This window comes from Pogoniulus pusillus, chromosome 40, assembly GCF_015220805.1.
Source record: "Pogoniulus pusillus isolate bPogPus1 chromosome 40, bPogPus1.pri, whole genome shotgun sequence".
Lineage (NCBI taxonomy): Eukaryota > Metazoa > Chordata > Aves > Piciformes > Lybiidae > Pogoniulus > Pogoniulus pusillus.
In genome coordinates, this window is record NC_087303.1 from 2,100,669 (window position 1) to 2,119,269 (window position 18,601).

The 18,601-nt window shown below is 60.4% G+C and overlaps 1 protein-coding gene across 14 annotated transcripts in view; it reads right to left on the reverse strand.

Annotated features, from left to right (window-relative positions):
- SRCIN1 (SRC kinase signaling inhibitor 1) overlaps window positions 1-18,601 on the reverse strand; it is a 120,852-nt gene that overhangs the window by 1,160 nt on the left and 101,091 nt on the right. For 8 of the 14 annotated variants that reach the window (XM_064174511.1, XM_064174510.1, XM_064174513.1 and 5 more), the window contains 5 exons: window positions 17,346-17,595; window positions 15,855-16,009; window positions 12,756-12,938; window positions 5,910-6,050; window positions 1-1,461 (listed from right to left, as the gene is read on the reverse strand). The exon at window positions 1-1,461 is cut by the window's left edge and continues 1,160 nt beyond it. In XM_064174511.1, the coding sequence (XP_064030581.1) occupies window positions 988-1,461; window positions 5,910-6,050; window positions 12,756-12,938; window positions 15,855-16,009; window positions 17,346-17,595 (1,203 nt within the window). In that variant the 3' untranslated portion in view covers window positions 1-987. Of the gene's footprint in view, window positions 2,253-3,143; window positions 3,259-5,909; window positions 6,051-9,963; window positions 10,676-12,755; window positions 12,939-15,854; window positions 16,010-17,345; window positions 17,596-18,601 lie in introns of those variants that run through there. The other 6 variants (XM_064174506.1, XM_064174508.1, XM_064174515.1 and 3 more) reach the window with 6 other exon arrangements.

Consider the following 18,601-nt stretch of genomic DNA (forward strand, 5'->3'; position numbering starts at 1 on the left):
AGCCCAGACTTGGGATACACCTGGAATGCATCTGGAGCACATCTGGAGTGCATCTGGAGCACAGCCACAACGCATCCAGAGCATGCTCTGAATACAACTGGACTTCATCTGGAGTACACCTGGATCACAGCTGGAGTACACCCAGAGTCCACCTAGAGCACACCCAGAATCTATGGAGTACACCTGGAGTATACCCAGAATGTATCTGAAGTACACTTGGGATACACCTGGAGTACATTTAAAAGTGCACCTGGAGTACTCCTGGAGCACACTTGGAGTAGATCCAGAGTAAGCCTGGAGTATATCCAGAGCACACCCAGAGCCTACCTGGGGTATTCCTGCAGCACACCTGGAGTACAATCAGAGTGCACCTGGAGTAAACCCAGGGCACACCCAGAGTATACCTGGAGGACACCCAGAGTACTCCTGGAGCAGACCTGGAGTAGATCTGGAGTAGCCCCAGCTTGGCTGTGCTTCAGTGGGTGCCATGAACAGGCCTGGCCTGGCCATGTACCCCCAGGGTCCCTGATGCCCCCCGGGCTGGTGGTGCTGAGGCTGCCTCCTCCCACCCCAGGGCAGGACCATGGTGGGGTCAGTCCTCAGCCATTGTGGTGTCTCCACCTGGCATGGGACCCCCCACCTGGCACAGAGCCCCAACCATCATGGGACCCCCACCTGCTGTGGGGTCCACATCCAGTCTAGGACCCCCTCCCCCTTCGATGCAAGGTCACCACCTAGCCCGGGCTCTCCACCTGGCACCTGTGCCAGCTGCGAAGGGCACCAGGGACCCATCCTGCCTCCTTGTCCCCAAGGGCTTGTGGCACTCAGGAAGGGCACAGAGGCCCAGCCAGGTGTGTCCCATGGGAGCAGACCCTCCCCTGAGTCACCACAGCAACCCTCTGCCCCCTCCCCTCCCAAGCTGTGCCCACCCAGGTGCCCGTTTAAAGTGCCCCGTTCCGCCCCGCGGGCAGCCCAGCTCCACCCCATTCACATCCTCATCCTTCGTCCCCTGGGGCACCCCCGGGCATCCCGTGCCAGCGTTCCTGCCTCCCTCCTTCTCGACCCTCCTGCCACTCCCTGTCCCCGCGGAGCACCAGGGCTGGTGGCCAGGGGGCGTCTGCTGGCAGCGACCCCCCCCCGGCAGGGCACCGACCCGTCGGGCAGCGAAGGATGCGGTGTGGCCGCGGTGCCAGCTGCCGTCCGCCGCCGGGACCTGCTGGCAGCTCCTGGCATCACCTCCTGCGGCGGGGTGGGCGTGGAAGGTACCAGGCTGCTGAGTGGTCCTGAGTGGGCAGCAGTCAGGCCGGGGGGCGCCGAGGCTGTCTTCTGCAGCTGCTGCGTTTTGCCACCTCTCCGAGGTGGGTTGGGCGCTGCCCCCGTGGTGGGCAGAGGGTTCGGGCACTGCCCAGCGTCCTCCTTGCTTGAAGCTGGTGGAAGCAGTGAGGTGAAGCTCTGAGAGCTCTTCGATGACGGCGGAAGGATGGGGGTGGGGGGAGGGGAAAGGGAGGAGGGAAAGAGAGAAGAGAGGAGTGGGGGAAGGGGGGAAAGAAAGGAATAAAAACCAAACCCAACCCAAACCCCAAACCAAAGCCAAAAGAGGAACCCAAAGGGAAAAAAAAAAAAGAGGAACCAAAATTGGGGAAGGGGAACCAAAGAAAAAGAAAAGGAGAGGAGGAGGAGGAGGAGGAGGAAGAGAGAAAGAGAAAGAGAAGAGAAAGTGTCTGGTTGGCCATTGTGGATGGCAGACAGAGGTCTGGTGGTGGTGGAGGAGCAGAGGGTGAGACACAAGTTGGGCATCGTTGGCAGAGCCAAAAGGGGAGACAGGAGGTTGGGCCACAGTGGAGCGAGACATTGAGTACAGGAGAGAAGAATTCATCACCACCAGCAGCAGCAGCAGAGGGTACAGAGAGAAGAGAGGGGAGGGGGGAAAGGGGAGGGAGTGGCAAGAGGGGAAAAAAAAACCAAACCAAGGCAAAAGCAAAAATAAAGGAGACAGAGAAAACCAAAATCCCTCCAAAGGTTGCCTCAAGAAGATCAAGTCCCAGGTTAAAAGGAGGAGCCCACAAGGAAGAGAGGAGCCCGGCCCCAGGAGCTGGAGGACGGTTGGGTGGAGCTGGCAAGGATGCTCAGAATGAGATGGAGGAGTTCCTTGCCCCAAAGGAAGTCAATACTGGGATGGAGGTTCTGCCAGATGCAGGTTTCTCTGAGACCGTGGGGGAGGTCTCAGGAGCCTCTTTAGATGGTCTAGCGGCCTAGAAAGAAAAGCAAGATTCAAGGAGGAGGAGGAGGAGGAGAGAGGGGAGGAAAAAGTCCAACACTTCCTTCCAAAAGAAGACCAAAACGAGACCAAAAGAGGAGGAAAGGAAAAGGAAGAAACCAACCAAAGCCAAAGGAAACAAAACCAAACGAGACCAAAAGGAAACAAAACCCAAAGCAAAGAACCAAAGGAACCAAAGAAGAAACCAAAGGAACCAAAGAAGAAACCAAAGAAGAAACTAAAAGGAACCAAAAAAGAAATCAAAGAAGAAACCAAAAGGAACCAAAGAAGAAACCAAAGAAGAAACCAAAAGGAACCAAAGGAGAAACCAAAGGAACCAAAGAAGAAACCAAAAGGAACCAAAGAAGAAACCAAAGGAACCAAAGAAGAAACCAAAGAAGAAACCAAAAGGAACCAAAGAAGAAACCAAAGGAACCAAAGAAGAAACCAAAGAAGAAACCAAAAGGAACCAAAGAAGAAACCAAAGGAACCAAAGAAGAAACCAAAGAAGAAACCAAAAGGAACCAAAGAAGAAACCAAAGGAACCAAAGAAGAAACCAAAGAAGAAACCAAAAGGAACCAAAGAAGAAACCAAAGGAACCAAACAAGAAACCAAAGAAGAAACCAAAAGGAACCAAAGAAGAAACCAAAGGAACCAAAGAAGAAACCAAAAGGAACCAAAGAAGAAACCAAAAGAACAAAACAAGAAACTAAAGAAACCAAAGAAGAAACCAAAAGAACCAAAGAAGAAACCAAAGAAGAACCCAAAAGGAACCAAAGGAGAAACCAAAAGAACCAAAGGAGAAACCAAAGAAGAACCCAAAAGGAGCCAAAGGAGAAACCAAAGGAACCAAACAGGACCAAAGAAGAAACCAAAACCAACAACCAAGACCCAAAGAGGACTCTTGTTCAGAAGCAGCATTTGAGTTAAGTCTGAGGTCAAGCAGCTGGCAAAGGTCCACCACAAACAGAGCACAGAGATGAGCTGAGCCCACGAGTCACTGGCACAGGGAAGGAGCCATCCCCAAGAGGAGGAGGAGGAGGAGGAGGTGGGAGAGGAGGAGAAAGAGAGCCACACAAGGACAGACAGATGGCCACGTGGGACAGAGGGACGTGAGGACACACACAGAGGAGGGGAGGCAGTGAGGGAGAGGACAGAAAGGTGGAGGAGAAGGGGGGGGGGACAAGAAGGGCAGCATTAGACTGGCTGCGTGGTAATGGTGCCCGTGGGGCACAGTGCCCAGCGCTGCCAGTGCCAGGCAGCTGAGCAAGGGCAGAGCCTTGGCAGCCCCACAGCAGCCCTGGCTCTTCCAAGGGGTGCTGGTCCCCACCTCGTCCCCCCTGTGCCCACCAGGCTGCTGTGGTCACCACCAGCAGGGAGGTGACTTAAGGCTGGTCCGAGGGGAGCCAGGGGGGAAGGCTGCTGAGAACCAAACCCTCCCAGCACGGGGAGAAGGCTCCTCCAAGCCCCCCCTGCCCCCAATCCTCCTGTGGCAGGCTGGGGGTGGGCTACTGGGGGGGGGGGGGGGCACAGCCAAAGCCTGCACAGGGAGGGCAAGGAGGACAAAAGTGCCACAGCAAACTCCTGGCCCAGCCACCTGGGTGAGGGCAGAGAGGGTTGCCAGGGGCTGGGTGGCTGCAGCTGCCATGGGATGCCCTGAGGTGGGGACGAGGAGCAGAGTGGTGGCACTGGGACCTTCCAGGGCAGGGGATTTGGTGACCTTCCTGGGGTGCTTGGGCTCAGGAGATGCTTCCTGGCCTGTCTCAGGGCTCCCAGCATGAGTCTTTTGGCTGCTGCTCCTCAGCCTGTGGGGTAGCCCTAGATGGGGGGGTCAGAGGGGACCCCTCCTCTCTCCCTGATTCTGCTGGGGTGTGAGAGCACCACCTGCATGTGAGTCTGCTGGTGGGGAGGATGAGGAGGGAGACCTCGAGAAGAAACAGCCCCAGGTGGCCTCAGAGCAGGTTTAGGTTGGCCATGAGGGACAATTCCCCTCCCCAAAAGGGTTGCCAAGGCCTGGCCCAAGCTGCCCAGGACAGTGGTGGAGTCCCCACCCCTGGAGGGGTCACCAGGCCATGGAGATGTGGTGCTGAGGGCCATGGGTTGGTGGTGCCCTGCCAGGGCTTGGTTAAGGCTTGGATCCCACGACCTGAAAGGTCTCTTCCAACCCAAACTATCCTGAGAGCCTCTGCCTGGGGCCCTCTGGGCACTGCCCAGGGACCACCTTAGCTGTGGCCACGCCAAACAACAACCTGCAGGGTGCCAGAGAGAGCAACCAGGGATGGAAAGGGGAGGCTGAAGCCTCTCGCCAGAAGGGGTCCCTTCTGTTCATGCAACCTTGGCCAAAGTTGCATGGAACTGCCCCAAACTCAGCTGCAGGCAGCTGGGGAACTGCCTTGGTTCATCCCACAGGGTCCAAGGAGCCAACAGAAGGAGCCAGTCTGGATTTATTGGGTGGTTTGGTGACACCAAGCCCAGGGAAGGGGATTTGAGACACAGAGCAGGGAGGAGAGGATGGGGATGGACCCCCCCTGGAGGGAGGCTGCTGCCTGCTGCAGGGCAGGGGTGGGAGGGGAAGGGTTAGGAGGTGGGGGGGGGGGGGAAGGAGAGGTGAGGAATGGGGTGGGGGCAGCAAACTGGCTGTGGCCACCTTGCCTCTGGGCTGGGCAAGCTGGAGAGCCACTGCCAGCAGTGGGGTGCCAGCAGGAAGGGAGGGGAGTGAGCCCCATCCTCTGGGGTGGGTGCTGGCAAGGGGGCACACATCACCCCCACCCATCCCATCCCATCCCATCCCATCCCATCCCATCCCATCCCAAACCTCTCCTCTTCCAGCTGCTGTGCCTCCCCCTCCCTCCCCCCAGCCCTTTCCCTGTGCTGCTGGGCACCCTGGTACCATCACCCTACCCGTGATGCCCCCTCCCCTGGAGGAGCTGCTTCTGTGGCCAAGGTGTGGGGGTGCATGGAGGGTTCTGGGCCTCCAAAACCTCCTGGGGTGGGTTGAGAAGCACCAACTGTGGGCACCTGAAGCCCTAACCTTGGGTACCTGAAGCCCCTAACCCTGGGTACACAAAGCCCCAACCCTGGGCACCTGAAGCCCTAACCCTGGGTACATGAAGCCCCAACTGTGGGCACATGAAGCCCCAACCCTGGGTACACGAAGCCCCAACCCTGGGCACCTGAAGCCCCCCAGAGCCCCAGTGCCAGGCGGGCAGCTCCGCAGTGCTCATCATCGTGGCCAAAACGTTCTGCCAGGAGGTCTTTGGGGTCCCTCAGGGCAAGAAGCCCAACAGTGAGGTCAGCCCTGCCCACCAGAGCAGTGGTGGCACTGAGGGCTGGGCTGGCAAAACGATTCCAGCTTCAGCCTCACATTCACAACGAGCTTGCACCAAGTCCTGCCCCTGTGCCAGCCATGGAAACCACCGTGCCAGGCACGGATGGGCACAAGACCTCCCCCCTCCAGGTCCTCACTGGGCTCATCCAAAGTGAAGCAAGACAAGAAGAGGACTCAGTCTCCAAAAGCAGCACCGGGCAGGGGCTCCCTTGCCCTCCACACTCATCCTCACCCCAGAGCAGGCAGCGAGGGAGGTGCCAGGCGTGCGGGGGGGGCCTTTGGTGGCAGGAGAGGTGGTGAGGGTGGAGCTAGAGATAGACTACCTGCTGCTGGCCCTGGATCCTCATGTACTCCATCCTCTGCTTGATGTGCTTGCTCTTGTCTGGGCTGCCCTGCTGCTGGCTCTGCTTCAGCCTCGACGCTGGGTTCACCACCTTCATGGCTGGGATGGAGACGCCACCGCTCTGAGGGGCACACAAGGTGGGCAAAGGGGGGGTCAAATCTGGGCATGGAACATCCCCACACACACCCCACACCCCCTCCCACACACACACACCCCCACCCTTCCACCCACCAACCCACCACTACCAGTGCTGGATGCCTCAAGCTGTGCCCCAAGCCCTCGTGGTCCCACCCTGCCCACTCAAGCCGTGGTGCCAGTGCCAGGTTCAGGAGGTGGTGAGTGGCTCCGCGTGCCAAAGGAGCCCTCACCGGGCTCAGGACTTACCAACAGCCACAGAGGGTGAGGGGCAGACATGGCAAACACCAGGAGACCAAGGGCAGGAGGAGAGAGCCCTGCCAGGGCAGGGGAGGTTGGCATGGCCGAGAGAGAGGAGAAGAGGCGACGGCAGGAGGGGGCAGACTGCAGGTGGAAACGGCGGCAGAGGGGGCACAGAGAGGACTTTATTGGCTGGTTGAGCACAGATGGAGATATACAAAGAGCAGCAGCAGTGCCCACCCACGCTGCCCTGGCACTGCAGGACCCTAGAGTGGTGCCTACAGGGCACCCTGGGCTATGCTAGGGTCTGCCAAAGCCTGCCAGGGTAGCAGACACCCAAATAACCAGGCTGTGCCAAGGCTTCTCAGGGCAGCAGACACCCAAATAGCCAGGCTGTGCCAAAGCCTGCCAGGGGGTGCCAAGGCCTCCCAGGGCAGGAGACACCCAAATAGCCAGGTTGTGCCAAGGCCTGCCAGGGCAGGAGATACCCAAATAGCCAGGGTGTGCCAAGGCCTGCCAGGGCAGGAGATACCCAAATAGCCAGGGTGTGCCAAAGCCTGCCAGGGCAGGAGATACCCAAATAACCTGGCTGTGCCAAAGCCTGACAGGGTGTGCCAAGGCCTGCCAGGGCAGGAGATACCCAAATAGCCAGGGTGTGCCAAGGCCTGCCAGGGCAGGAGATACCCAAATAGCCAGGGTGTGCCAAGGCCTGCCAGGGCAGGAGGTCACCAAGCTGTACTGCAGTGTGATGCACAACAAGAGATGGGCACCCAGTGGCACCAGCCCCACCGTGGGGCAGATGGCACAGCAGTGCCTGCAGCCTGGCTCCTGCTTGCCTGTGCTTCCCAAACCCCTTTCAAGCTTTTCCACCTTGGCTCTGCTTGGAGGTAGAGTCACAGAGAGGGGAGCAGGCAAGAGGTGGAGGTGGAGGAAGAGGAGGAGACATCAGAGCCAGTCCAGGGCAGAGCACACCGAGAGGGGGAGGAGAAAATGAACCTGCAGCTGCGGCTTGGGGAGCAGAGGTGGCTTGGTCTGGCCTGCAGGTGGGTTCTTGGGGGCATCATCTTTGGTCTGGCTGAGGTCTAGGGCGGTGCCATCCTCACAGCTGGCATGCTTGAGACCCCTCAGACCTTCCTTGGCTCCTGCTTGTGCCAGCAGCTCTTTGGTGAAGACAAACTCCACCGAGGGGTGGTTGCTGATCTCGCTGATGGTGATCTCCAGCTCCCTGATGGTCTCCTCCAGGCTGTCCAGCCTCTGGTAGGTGCCTTCATAGATCTCTTTGCTGCGTGGGGTCATGGAGCTGCCAAAGGACCCTTTGCAGATGCCTCCTGTCACCTTCCCCCCGGCCCTGATGTCCTCTGGGCTGCTTCTTGCAGCAGCCACAGCCACACTGCTCCAGCCTGCAGCTGCTGCAGCAGGGCCTGGGCTGGAGAAAGCAGTGACCTGCACCTGGAGGTGCTCACTTCTCCCTGGGCATGGAGCCCTGCCTGGGGCAGCTCCAGGCTTTGGCACTGGGTAGGTTGAGCTCGGTGAGATGTCCTCCTTCTGCCCTTGGGCACAAAGCCCTGCAGAGTCTCCTTCTCCCACGCCCTGCCTGGCTCCTCCTCGGGGGTGCCCACCCTTGGCAGGCAGGGAGGTGGTGCTGGTGGAGAGAAGCTTCACCCCAGCAGCTCCAGGAGCTGTGGCTTCCCTCTGGGAAGCAGCCAAGGACCCTTGAGGAGAAGCAGCCAAGGAACCCTGAGGAGAAGCATCCAAGGACCCTTGAGGAGAAGCATCCAAGGAACCTTGAGGAGAAGCAGCCAAGGAACCTCGAGGAGAAGCATCCAAGGACCCTTGAGGAGAAGCAGCCAAGGAACCTTGAGGAGAAGCAGCCAAGGAACCTCGAGGAGAAGCAGCCAAGGACCCTTGAGGAGAAGTCTTGTTGCTGCCTTCTTCCAGAGCACTGTCCCCACCTTCTCCCACCGTGGGACATCTCCCTGGAGGCTTGGACAGAGCCAAAACCTTGCTGGCTGCTGGAGGAGACCTCCAAGTCTCTGCTGCTGCCTGAGCACAGCCCCGAGCTGAGCTGTTTGGGGGCTGCAGAGCTGAGGCTGGAGGGTAGCCAGGGGTGGATGAAGGCTTTGGGGGGATGCCAGGAGATGCAGGGCATTCCCTTGCCCCCTCGGGTGGCAGCTGCCCTCCTGCTCGCTCCGGGCAGCCTGGTTGCACCCACGGCTCCGCTTCGGCCTCGGGGGACGGCGGCTCCGACACCCACGGGGTGAGGACAATCTGGGGGAGGGAGAAAGCTCTGCCCCCAGCGGCCGCCAGGGCCAGCGGCTCCTGTGTGGAGAATTCAGACAGGTTAAGGGCTGGGGCAGAGCGCTGGGAGCTGCTGGGTGCCCACACACACACTGCTTGTCCCCCCCACCCCCCCCGGTTCTGGTGCCCTCGGGCATCGCAGAGCTGTAGGGAGGTTGAGAGGGGGAAGAAGATGATGAGGGAGGGGAGAAGAAGATGATACAGGGGGGAAGAAGATCTGTCCTGTGAAGGAAGGTTTGGGGCTTCTTAGCTTGGAGAAGAGAAGCCCCAGAGGGGATCTGAGCAATGCTCAGTAAGAGATAAAGGATGGGGGGGGGGGGGGGGGGGGGCAAGAGGATGGGGCCAGACTCTGCTCAGTGGTACCCAGGAGCAGGGCGAGGGGCACCAAAGGGCACAAAGTGGCCCCCAGGAGGTTCCATCTGAGCAGGAAGAGAGACTTGTTTGGTTTGCAAAGCCACCTGCCACAGCCCAGCTTGGAGCTGCCCCATACTGGTATAAACTGGCACAGCACTGGGGCAAGAGCGGTGCCCAGGCCAGCAGAGCTGCTGGCAGGGGATCAGCCACCACAAATGAGCTGCCAAGGGGCAGAGGAACCTCCAACACCCTGAGCAGCAAGAAGTCACCCCCAAGACGTTGTCCTTCCTCACCACCCACCTCTGTCCCTGCCCCAGGGGTGATGCCACCAGCTGTGGAGTGCCCAGCAGAGCAGAAGAGGTGCCCTTGACCCACTCCCTGCCCATGCCAAGGGTGGTGCCATCACTTGCAGTGTTTCTGGCTCTGGCACCACAGAGCAGGACAGTAAGAGTGGTGACCCCACGCTGCTGGCTGGCACAAGATGGGCACTGGGCACATGTGTCCTGGCAGAGCCTGTCTCACTCGTGCCCAAGCCCTGGGCTCTGAGCAGTGCCCTGGGCAAGGAGTGAAGCAGGCACTGGGATGGTTCCAGGCAGCAGAGCTCTGGGAAGTGATGCCCTTGCCCACAGAGGCAGGAGATGCTCCTCTGGCTGGTCCAGCTCCAGCTTTGGGACCTCCCAGGAGACAAGAGGGACCCTCTGGGACCCCTGCACCATACCCAACCCCCTCCCACCCCCCCAGCAGCTGAGCTGCCCTGAGTGGGGCAGAACTGCCCTCAGAAGATGCTTTTTGACTGAGGGGCTCAGCAGCAGCAGCTGCCCTCTTCTGCCACCCTCCTCCTTCACCCTGCTCCAGCCCATCCACTCTCTGGCCACCTCCTGCTCCTCCTGTTCTCTCCATCCCAGGGCCCAGGGCAGGATGGAGGGCAGGGAGGGCAGGATGGAGGATAGGGTGGAGGGCAGAGAGGGAAGGGTGGAGGGCAGAGAGGGAAGGATGGAGGGCAGAGAGGGAAGGATGGAGGGCAGAGAGGGAGGGCAGGATGGGCAGGGTGGAGGGCAGGAGGGAGGGCAGGAGGGAGGGCAGGGAGGCTCAAGAGGGAGCTCAGCAGCCCAGTAGCTGAGAGGGGTGATGGAACCAAACCTCAGCAGATCCCAGCAGCCACTGGACCCTGGTGCAGCCCTTTCACAGTGCCCTTCCACCCACCCCACACACGTGGAGCAGGGCATGGCGTGCGGCACCCACCACCGGTGCCACCCTCCCCGGGGCACCCAGTGAGGGGTTTGGGTGGCCCTCCCCTTCCTCCCATCCACGTGGGGGTGCAGGATCTGCCCCCGAGGGTGGGGAGTGAGGGGAGCTGCAGCAGCCTTGTGCTGCCATTGGGTGGGTCAGTGCTGGGTCCTGTGGGCATGCCAGCAGCGTGCCAGTGCCGTGCCCGCCGCGGCGGTGAGCGAAAGGGGTGGAGAGAAGCCTTTAGTTGGTTAAATCCGAGACAGGAGGCAGCAAAAGTGAGTTAGAAGAAGAGGCAGGAGAGGAGGAAAGTGGTTAGAGTGCAGCCCAGCAGCAGCAGCAGCAGGAGGGGTGGCTGGGGCCAGCTGTTACCTTCCATCCTTGGGCGGCAGCGGAGGCTGCGGCTGCGTGCCCAGGGGAGATGGCAGCTGCCAGCCGCTCCTGAGGGGGCCTGGGGAGGAGGAAAGGGGAGGCAGAGCTCCTCTGAAACACCTGGGGGAGTCAAAGACGGCGGGTTGGAGGAGGGGGGCTTGGCCAGGAGAACCAGCCTCCTGCAGGGATGGGCACCAGGAGTCGTGCCAAGGCCCAGCACGGAGCGGGTTGGGTTGGCAGGGGATCAGCCAGTTCCAACCCCCTGCCGTGGGACAGCTCCCACCAGCCCAGGGGGCTCGAGGCCTCATCCAGCTTGGCCTTGAACAACCTCTCTTGGGCACCCTGTGCCAGTCTCAACCACCCTCACAGTCAAGAGTTCCTTGCTGGTTTCTGTCCTACTCTGCCAAGGAGGTGCCAGTGGCCTCTGCTGCCAGCAGCAGCACCAGTGCCCAGCTGTGACCCACTTGGGCACCTTGACAACCTGTGCCAGTCTCCTGTGGCCCACTTGGGCACCTTGACAACCTGTGCCAGTCTCCTCTGACCCTCTTGGGCACCTTGACAACCTGTGCCAGTCTCCTGTGACCCACCTGGGCACCTTGACAACCTGTGCCAGTCTCAACCACCCTCAGTGTCAAGAGTTCCTTGCTAGTCTCTGTCCCCCTCAGCCAAGGAGGTGCCAGTGGCCTCTGCTGCCAGCAGCAGCTCCAGTGCCCAGCTGTGACCCACTCTGGCACCTTGACCACTGCACACACAGGGAGGGCACAGGGCACTGCCATCCTGGGGGAGGTCAGAGCCTGAGGCTGGGATGGCTGCAGGTGCCCAGGGAAGCTGCAGCTGTGTGGGGCTACAAAACCAACCTGGCTTGAAGCCCAAGGTGCTGAAGTGCTGAAGGGAGGTGAGGAACCAAGCAAGCAGCAGCCAGAGCCAGCGAGGGGCTTGGCAGCTCCATCCTGCCCATCCCAGTGCCCACATGGATTTGGGTTGGAAGGGACCTTCAAGATCAACCAATGCCAACCCTCCCTGCCATGGGCAGGGACACCTCCCACCAGCCCAGGGTGCCCAAGGCCTCATCCAGCCTGGCCTGGAACACCTCTCCAGGGAGGAGACATCCACAACCTTCCTGGGCAATCTGTGCCAGTCTCTCACCACCCTCCTGTTGGCAGCCAGGTGTGGAGGGGGGAGCCCACAGCTGTGCCAAAGAGTGGGAGATGCTCTCTAGACCTCATCCCGAGGCATTCCCTGCCCCCACAGCTGTGCCAACCAATGGGAGATGCTCTCCAGACCTCGTCCCAAGGCATTCTCTGCCCCCACAGCTGTGCCAACCAATGGGAGATGCTCCCCAGACCTCATCCCAAGGCATTCCCTGATCCCACAGCTGTGCCAACCAATGGGAGATGCTTCCCAGATGCCATCTCAAGGCATTCCCTGCCCCCACAGCTGTGCCAAAGAGTGGGAGATGCTCTCCAGACCTCACCCCAAGGCATTTTCTGCCCCCACAGCTGTGCCAAAGAGTGGGAGATGCTCCCCAGACCTCACCCCAAGGCATTCTCTGATCCCACAGCTGTGCCAACCAATGGGAGATGCTCCCCAGATGCCATCCCAAGTCATTCCCTGATCCCACAGCTGTGCCAACCAATGGGAGATGCTCCCCAGATGCCATCCCAAGGCATTCCCTGCCCCCACAGCTGTGCCAACCAATGGGAGATGCTCTCCAGACCTCACCCCAAGGCATTCCCTGCCCCCACAGCTGTGCCAACCAATGAGAGATGCTCTCCAGACCTCATCCCAAGGCATTCCCTGATCCCACAGCTGTGCCAACCAATGGGAGATGCTCCCCAGACCTCACCCCAAGACATTCCCTGCCCTCACAGCTGTGCCAACCAATGGGAGATGCTCCCCACACCTCACCCCAAGGCATTCCCTGCCCCCACAGCTGTGCCAACCAATGGGAGATGCTCTCCAGACCTCACCCCAAGGCATTCTCTGCCCCCACAGCTGTGCCAACCAATGGGAGATGCTCCCCAGACCTCACCCCAAGGCATTCCCTCCCCCCACAGCCATTCCAAGCGGTGGGAGGCGTCCCCCAGCCCTGCCCCCCCAGGTGCCAGCGGTGCGGGGCAGGGCGGGGCAGGGCGGGGCAGGGCGGGGCCGGGCACGGCGCGGGTGAGCTGGGGCACCACGCGGCCCCTCCCGCGCTCACCTCCAGCTCGGCGATGATCCTGTCCTCATCATCCTCATCCTTGATGGCCGAGGCGATGATGGGCGGGGTGGATGCTGGCCGCGCCACCTCCGACACCGTCCTCCTCAGCTTCACCTGCGGCTTCTGCGGCTCCAGCTCCTCCGACTCAGCCTTCTGCAAGGAGGGCAGCAGAGCCGGGAGGGGCTGGGGGAGGGGCGCATGGGGCCAGCCCGGGCAGGGTCTGGCTGAAGGTTCACAGGCTCAGAGGATGCCAGGGGTTGGAAGGGAGCCAAGGAGCTCATCCAGGCCATCCCCCCCCTGCCAGAGCAGGACAATCCTAACGCAGGGCACACAGGAACACATCCAGACAGGGCTGGGAAGGCTCCAGAGGAGGAGACTCCACAACCTCTCTGGGCAGCCTGTGCCAGGGCTCTGGGAGCCTTCCAGGCAAGAAGTTCCTCCTTGTGCTGAGCTGAACCTCCTGTGCTGCAGCTTCCATCCACTGCTGCTTGTCCTGTCCCAGGGAGCAGTGAGCAGAGCCTGTCCCCCCCTGCTGACCCCCAGCCCTCAGAGAGTTACAGACATTGATTCAATCCCCTCTCAGTCTTCTCTTCTCCACACTAAGCAGCCCCAGGGCCCTCAGCTTCTCCTCATCAGCCATGCCCTCCAGGCCCCTCATCATCCTCATAGCCCTCCACTGGACCCTCTCTGGTCCCTCTTCAACTGGGGAGCCCCAAACTGAACACAGTATTGAAGATGAGGTCTCAGCAGGGCAGAGCAGAGGGGCAGGAGAACCTCTCTTGATCTGCTGGACACATCCTCCCAATGCCCCCCAGGACCCCATTGGCCTTCTTGGCCAGCAGGGCACATTGCTGTGCCATGGGGAACTTGTTAGCCACCAGCACCCCCAGGGCTGCTCCCAGCAGTCACCTCCCAGCCTGTCCTGCTGCAGTTTATTATCCCTCCCCAGGTGCAGGGCTCTGCACTTGGCCTTGTTGAACCTCATCTGGTTCCTCTGTGCCCACTCTGTCTGCCCAGGGCTCTCTGGATGGCAGCACAGCCTGCAGCTGCATCAGCCAAGCCTCCCAGCTTGGTGCCATCAGCAAACCTGCTGAGCAGACTCTGTCTGTGCCCTCCCCCATGGCACTGATGCAGCTGTTGGACACTCTGTGCCCTCCCCCATGGCACTGATGCAGCTGTTGGACACTCTCTGTCTGTGCCCTCCCCCATGGCACTGATGCAGCTGTTGGACACTCTCTGTCTGTCTGTCTGTGCTGTCACCCATGGCACCAATGCAGCTGTTGGACACTCTCTGTCTGTCTGTCTGTGCTGTCACCCATGGCACTGATGCAGCTGTTGGACACTCTCTGTGCCCTCCCCCATGGCACCGATGCAGCTGTTGAACACTCTCTGTGCCCTCCCCCATGGCATTGATGCAGCTGTTGGACACTCTCTGTCTGTCTGTCTCTCTGTGCCCTCCCCCATGGCACTGATGCAGCTGTTGGACACTCTCTGTGCCCTCCCCCATGGCACTGATGCAGCTGTTGGACACTCTGTGCCCTCCCCCATGGCACTGATGCAGCTGTTGGACACTCTCTGTGCCCTCCCCCATGGCACTGATGCAGCTGTTGGACACTCTCTGTCTGTGCCCTCCCCCATGGCACTGATGCAGCTGTTGGACACTCTCTGTCTGTGCTGTCACCCATGGCACTGATGCAGCTGTTGGACACTCTCTGTGCCCTCCCCCATGGCACTGATGCAGCTGTTGGACACTCTCTGTCTGTCTGTGCCCTCCCCCATGGCACTGATGCAGCTGTTGGACACTCTCTCTCTGTGCCCTCCCCCATGGCACTGATGCAGCTGTTGGACACTCTCTGTCTGTCTGTCTGTGCCCTCCCCCATGGCACTGATGCAGCTGTTGGACACTCTCTGTGCCCTCCCCCATGGCACTGATGCAGCTGTTGGACACTCTCTGTGCCCTCCCTCATGGCACTGTTGCAGCTGTTGGACACTCTCTGTCTGTGCCCTCCCTCATGGCACTGTTGCAGCTGTTGGACACTCTCTGTCTGTGCCCTCACCCATGGCACCGATGCAGCTGTTGGACACTCTCTGTGCCCTCCCCCATGGCACTGATGCAGCTGTTGGACACTCTCTGTGCCCTCCCCCATGGCACTGATGCAGCTGTTGGACACTCTCTGTCTGTCTGTCTGTGCTGTCACCCATGGCACTGATGCAGCTGTTGGACACTCTCTGTCTGTGCCCTCCCCCATGGCACTGATGCAGCTGTTGGACACTTTGTGCCCTCCCCCATGGCACTGATGCAGCTGTTGGACACTTTGTGCCCTCCCCCATGGCACTGATGCAGCTGTTGGACACTCTCTGTGCCCTCCCCCATGGCACTGATGCAGCTGTTGGACACTCTCTGTCTGTCTGTGCCCTTCCCCATGGCACTGTTGCAGCTGTTGGACACTCTCTGTCTGTGCCCTCCCCCATGGCACTGATGCAGCTGTTGGACACTCTCTGTCTGTGCCCTCCCCCATGGCACTGATGCAGCTGTTGGACACTCTCTGTGCCCTCCCCCATGGCACTGATGCAGCTGTTGGACACTCTCTGTCTGTGCCCTCACCCATGGCACCGATGCAGCTGTTGGACACTCTCTGTGCCCTCCCCCATGGCACTGATGCAGCTGTTGGACACTCTCTGTGCCCTCCCCCATGGCACCGATGCAGCTGTTGGACACTCTCTGTCTGTGCCCTCCCCCATGGCACCGATGCAGCTGTTGGACACTCTCTGTGCCCTCCCCCATGGCACCGATGCAGCTGTTGGGACACTCTGTGCCCTCCCCCATGGCACTGATGCAGCTGTTGGACACACTCTGTGCCCTCCCCCATGGCACTGATGCAGCTGTTGGACACTCTCTCTCTGTCTGTGCCCTCACCCATGGCACTGATGCAGCTGTTGGACACTCTCTGTCTGTGCCCTCCCCCATGGCACTGATGCAGCTGTCGGACAGGACCAAGCCCCAGCACTGATGCCTGGGGGGGGCACCCCCCAAGGTTTCGAGGTTGCCCACTCAAACCCCACCCCAGCAGCCCCCTCTGGGCTCCTCTCCCTCCTCACCTTCATGAAGCCAGGCTCCTTCTTGCTGGTGAGGATGACCTCCCCGCTGCGGGCCGTGGTCAGCCCGTGGGAGGAAGGGAAGCTGCGGCGCGGCGGCGGCGGCGGAGGGGACTTGGAGGGCTTCTCGGTGCGGTAGCGTGGCACTGCCAGCTCGTCTGGGCACAAACCGTGCTGTGAGGGCACCGGGCCTGGCCCTGCCCCTCTCACCCAGCACCTCAGCTCCAACTCCTGCTGCTTCCCCCCCACCCCCAAGCTGTTGTTTGGGAACAACCTCCCCCCGCACCGAGGAGACCCAGAGGTGATGGCTTATGGCAACCCCAGGGGCGCAGGGTTGGAAGGGCATGCAAAGGGCATCCAAAGGGCATCTAAAGGGCACCCAAAGGGCACCCAAAGGGCGTCCAAAGGGCATCCAAAGGGCACCCAAAGGGCATCCAAAGGGCACCCAAAGGGCACCCAAAGGGCATCCAAAGGGCACCCAAAAGGCGTTCAAAGGGCGTCCAAATGGCACCCAAAGGGCACCCAAAGGGCATCCAAAGGGCACCCAAAGGGCACCCAAAAGGCGTCCAAAAGGCATCCAAAGGGCACCCAAAGGGCATCCAAAAGGCGCCCAAAGGGCATCCAAAGGGCACCCAAAAGGCATCCAAAGGGCACCCAAAGGGCATCCGAAGGGCACCCAAAGGGCATCCGAAGGGCACCCGAAGGGCACCCAAAGGGCATCCAAAGGGCATCCAAAGGGCACCCAAAGGGCACCCAAAGGGCATCCAAAAGGGCACCCAAAGGGCACCCAAAGGGCACCCAAAGGGCATCCAAAAGGGCACCCAAAGGGCACCAAAAAGGCATCCAAAAGGGCATCCAAAAGGGCATCCAAAGGGCACCCAAAAGGCATCCAAAGGGCACCCAAAGGGCATCCAAAGGGCATCCAAAGGGCACCCAAGGGGCATCCAAGGGGCATCCAAGGGGCATCCAGTCCAAGCCCACTGCAGCCAGCAGGGACATCCTCCACTGGAGGAGGTTGCCCAGAGCCTTGTTGAGCCTCACCTTGAATATCTCCAGGGGTGAGGCCTCAGTGACTTCCCTGGGCAACCTGTGCCAGTCCCTGTCCACTCTTGCAGGGCACAAATTGTCCCTCATGGTCTAACCCAACCCTCCCCTGGTGCAACCTGAGGCCATTCCCTCTCGTCCTCATCAGCCCAGACCTGAGCCTCTTGGTCCCTGCTGGACCTCAGAGAATCATGAAGGTTAGAAACAGCCTCCAAGCTCATCCAGTCCAATCACCAACCCAACCCCACCGTGGGCACCAAACCATGGCCCCAGCTGCCATGGCCATAAGTTTCTTGACCACCTCCAGGGATGAGGACTCCACCACCTCCCTGGGCAGCCTGTGCCAGTCCCTGTCCACTCTTGCAGGACACAAATTGTTCCTCATGGTCCAACCCAACCCTCCCCTGGTGCAAGCTGAGGCCTTTCCCTCTCGTCCTTATCAGTGCATACCTGAGCCCCGGCGGCCGTTGGGGTCCCCTTTGCCCCCAGCTTTGGGTCCATGCTGTGGCTTGGAGGGTTTGTGCTCGGGTGTGGAGGCAGAGCTGCTGCTGCCTGTGGTCTGCTTGTGCTTGGCAGCGAACTCCAGGTCTGGGATGGCCTTCATCAGCTCAGCTTGGGTCTCCTCCAGGAGCCTGTTGATGTCCTTGGCGCTGTACTGGGTCAGTGCTGCCCTCTTCTCCTCCCAGTCCCGCTCAGCAGCCTGGGGATGGCACAGCAGCTCCCATCCCAGCCCCATGCCACCTGCTCCTGCCCTTGTAGGCAAGGATGTGACCCACAGCCCTGCTGCCACCCACCTCAACCTGAAGCTGAGCACAAGAGGGGGCAGGGGGAAGAGCTCAGCTTCCATTCCCAACCTGCTCAACGGGCAACTGGGACAGCTCCAAGAGCTGGGGGTGCTGCCAGGGTGTGAGGTGCTCCCCAAGGTCAGGGGTGCTGCCAAGGTGTGAGGTGCTCCCCAAGGTTTAAGGTGTTCCCCAAGGTTGGGAGTGTTCCCATAGTGGAGGTGTTCCCAAGTTTGGGGGTTCTCCCAAGGTGGAGGTGCTCTCAAAGCTGAGGGTGATCCTAAGTTTTGGGGTGCTCTCAACCAGCTGGGATTGCTCCCAGTGCTGGGAGTGATCTCAAGATTGGAGTGCTCCCAAGGCTGGAGGTCATCCCAAGGTTGGAGGTGGTCCCAAGTTTGGGGGTGATTCCAAGGCCAGGGGTGTTCCCTCAGCTGGAGATGCTCCCAAGGTTAGGGATACTTCCATGGGGGAGGTGTTCCCAGTGCTGGGGGTGCTCCCAAGATTGGGGTGGTCCCAAGGTTAGGGATACTTCCATGGGGGAGGTGCTCCCAGTGCTGGGGGTGCTCCTAAGATTAGGGTGCTCCCAAGCCTGGCAGTGCTCCCCCAGCTGGGGATGCTCCCAGTGCTGGGAGTGATCCCAAGGTTGAGAGGATAATTCAATGCTGGAGATACTCCCAAGGTTGGAAGTGCTCTCAAGGTTGGAGATGGTCCTCAGGCTGGAGATGCTCCCAAGTCTGCATCACCCCCACCCCTTCCCAGCCCCCCCTCAGACACCCCCAACCACAAACCCAGCAAGGAGGAGGAAGAGGAGGAGGGTGCACCCAATCCTTGTTCCCAGTTTCATCTGGGAGACAGAGGGATAGACACCTTGGAAGAGCTGTGTGTGTTTCCCACCCCCCCACCCCCCTCACCCCCACCAGCTGC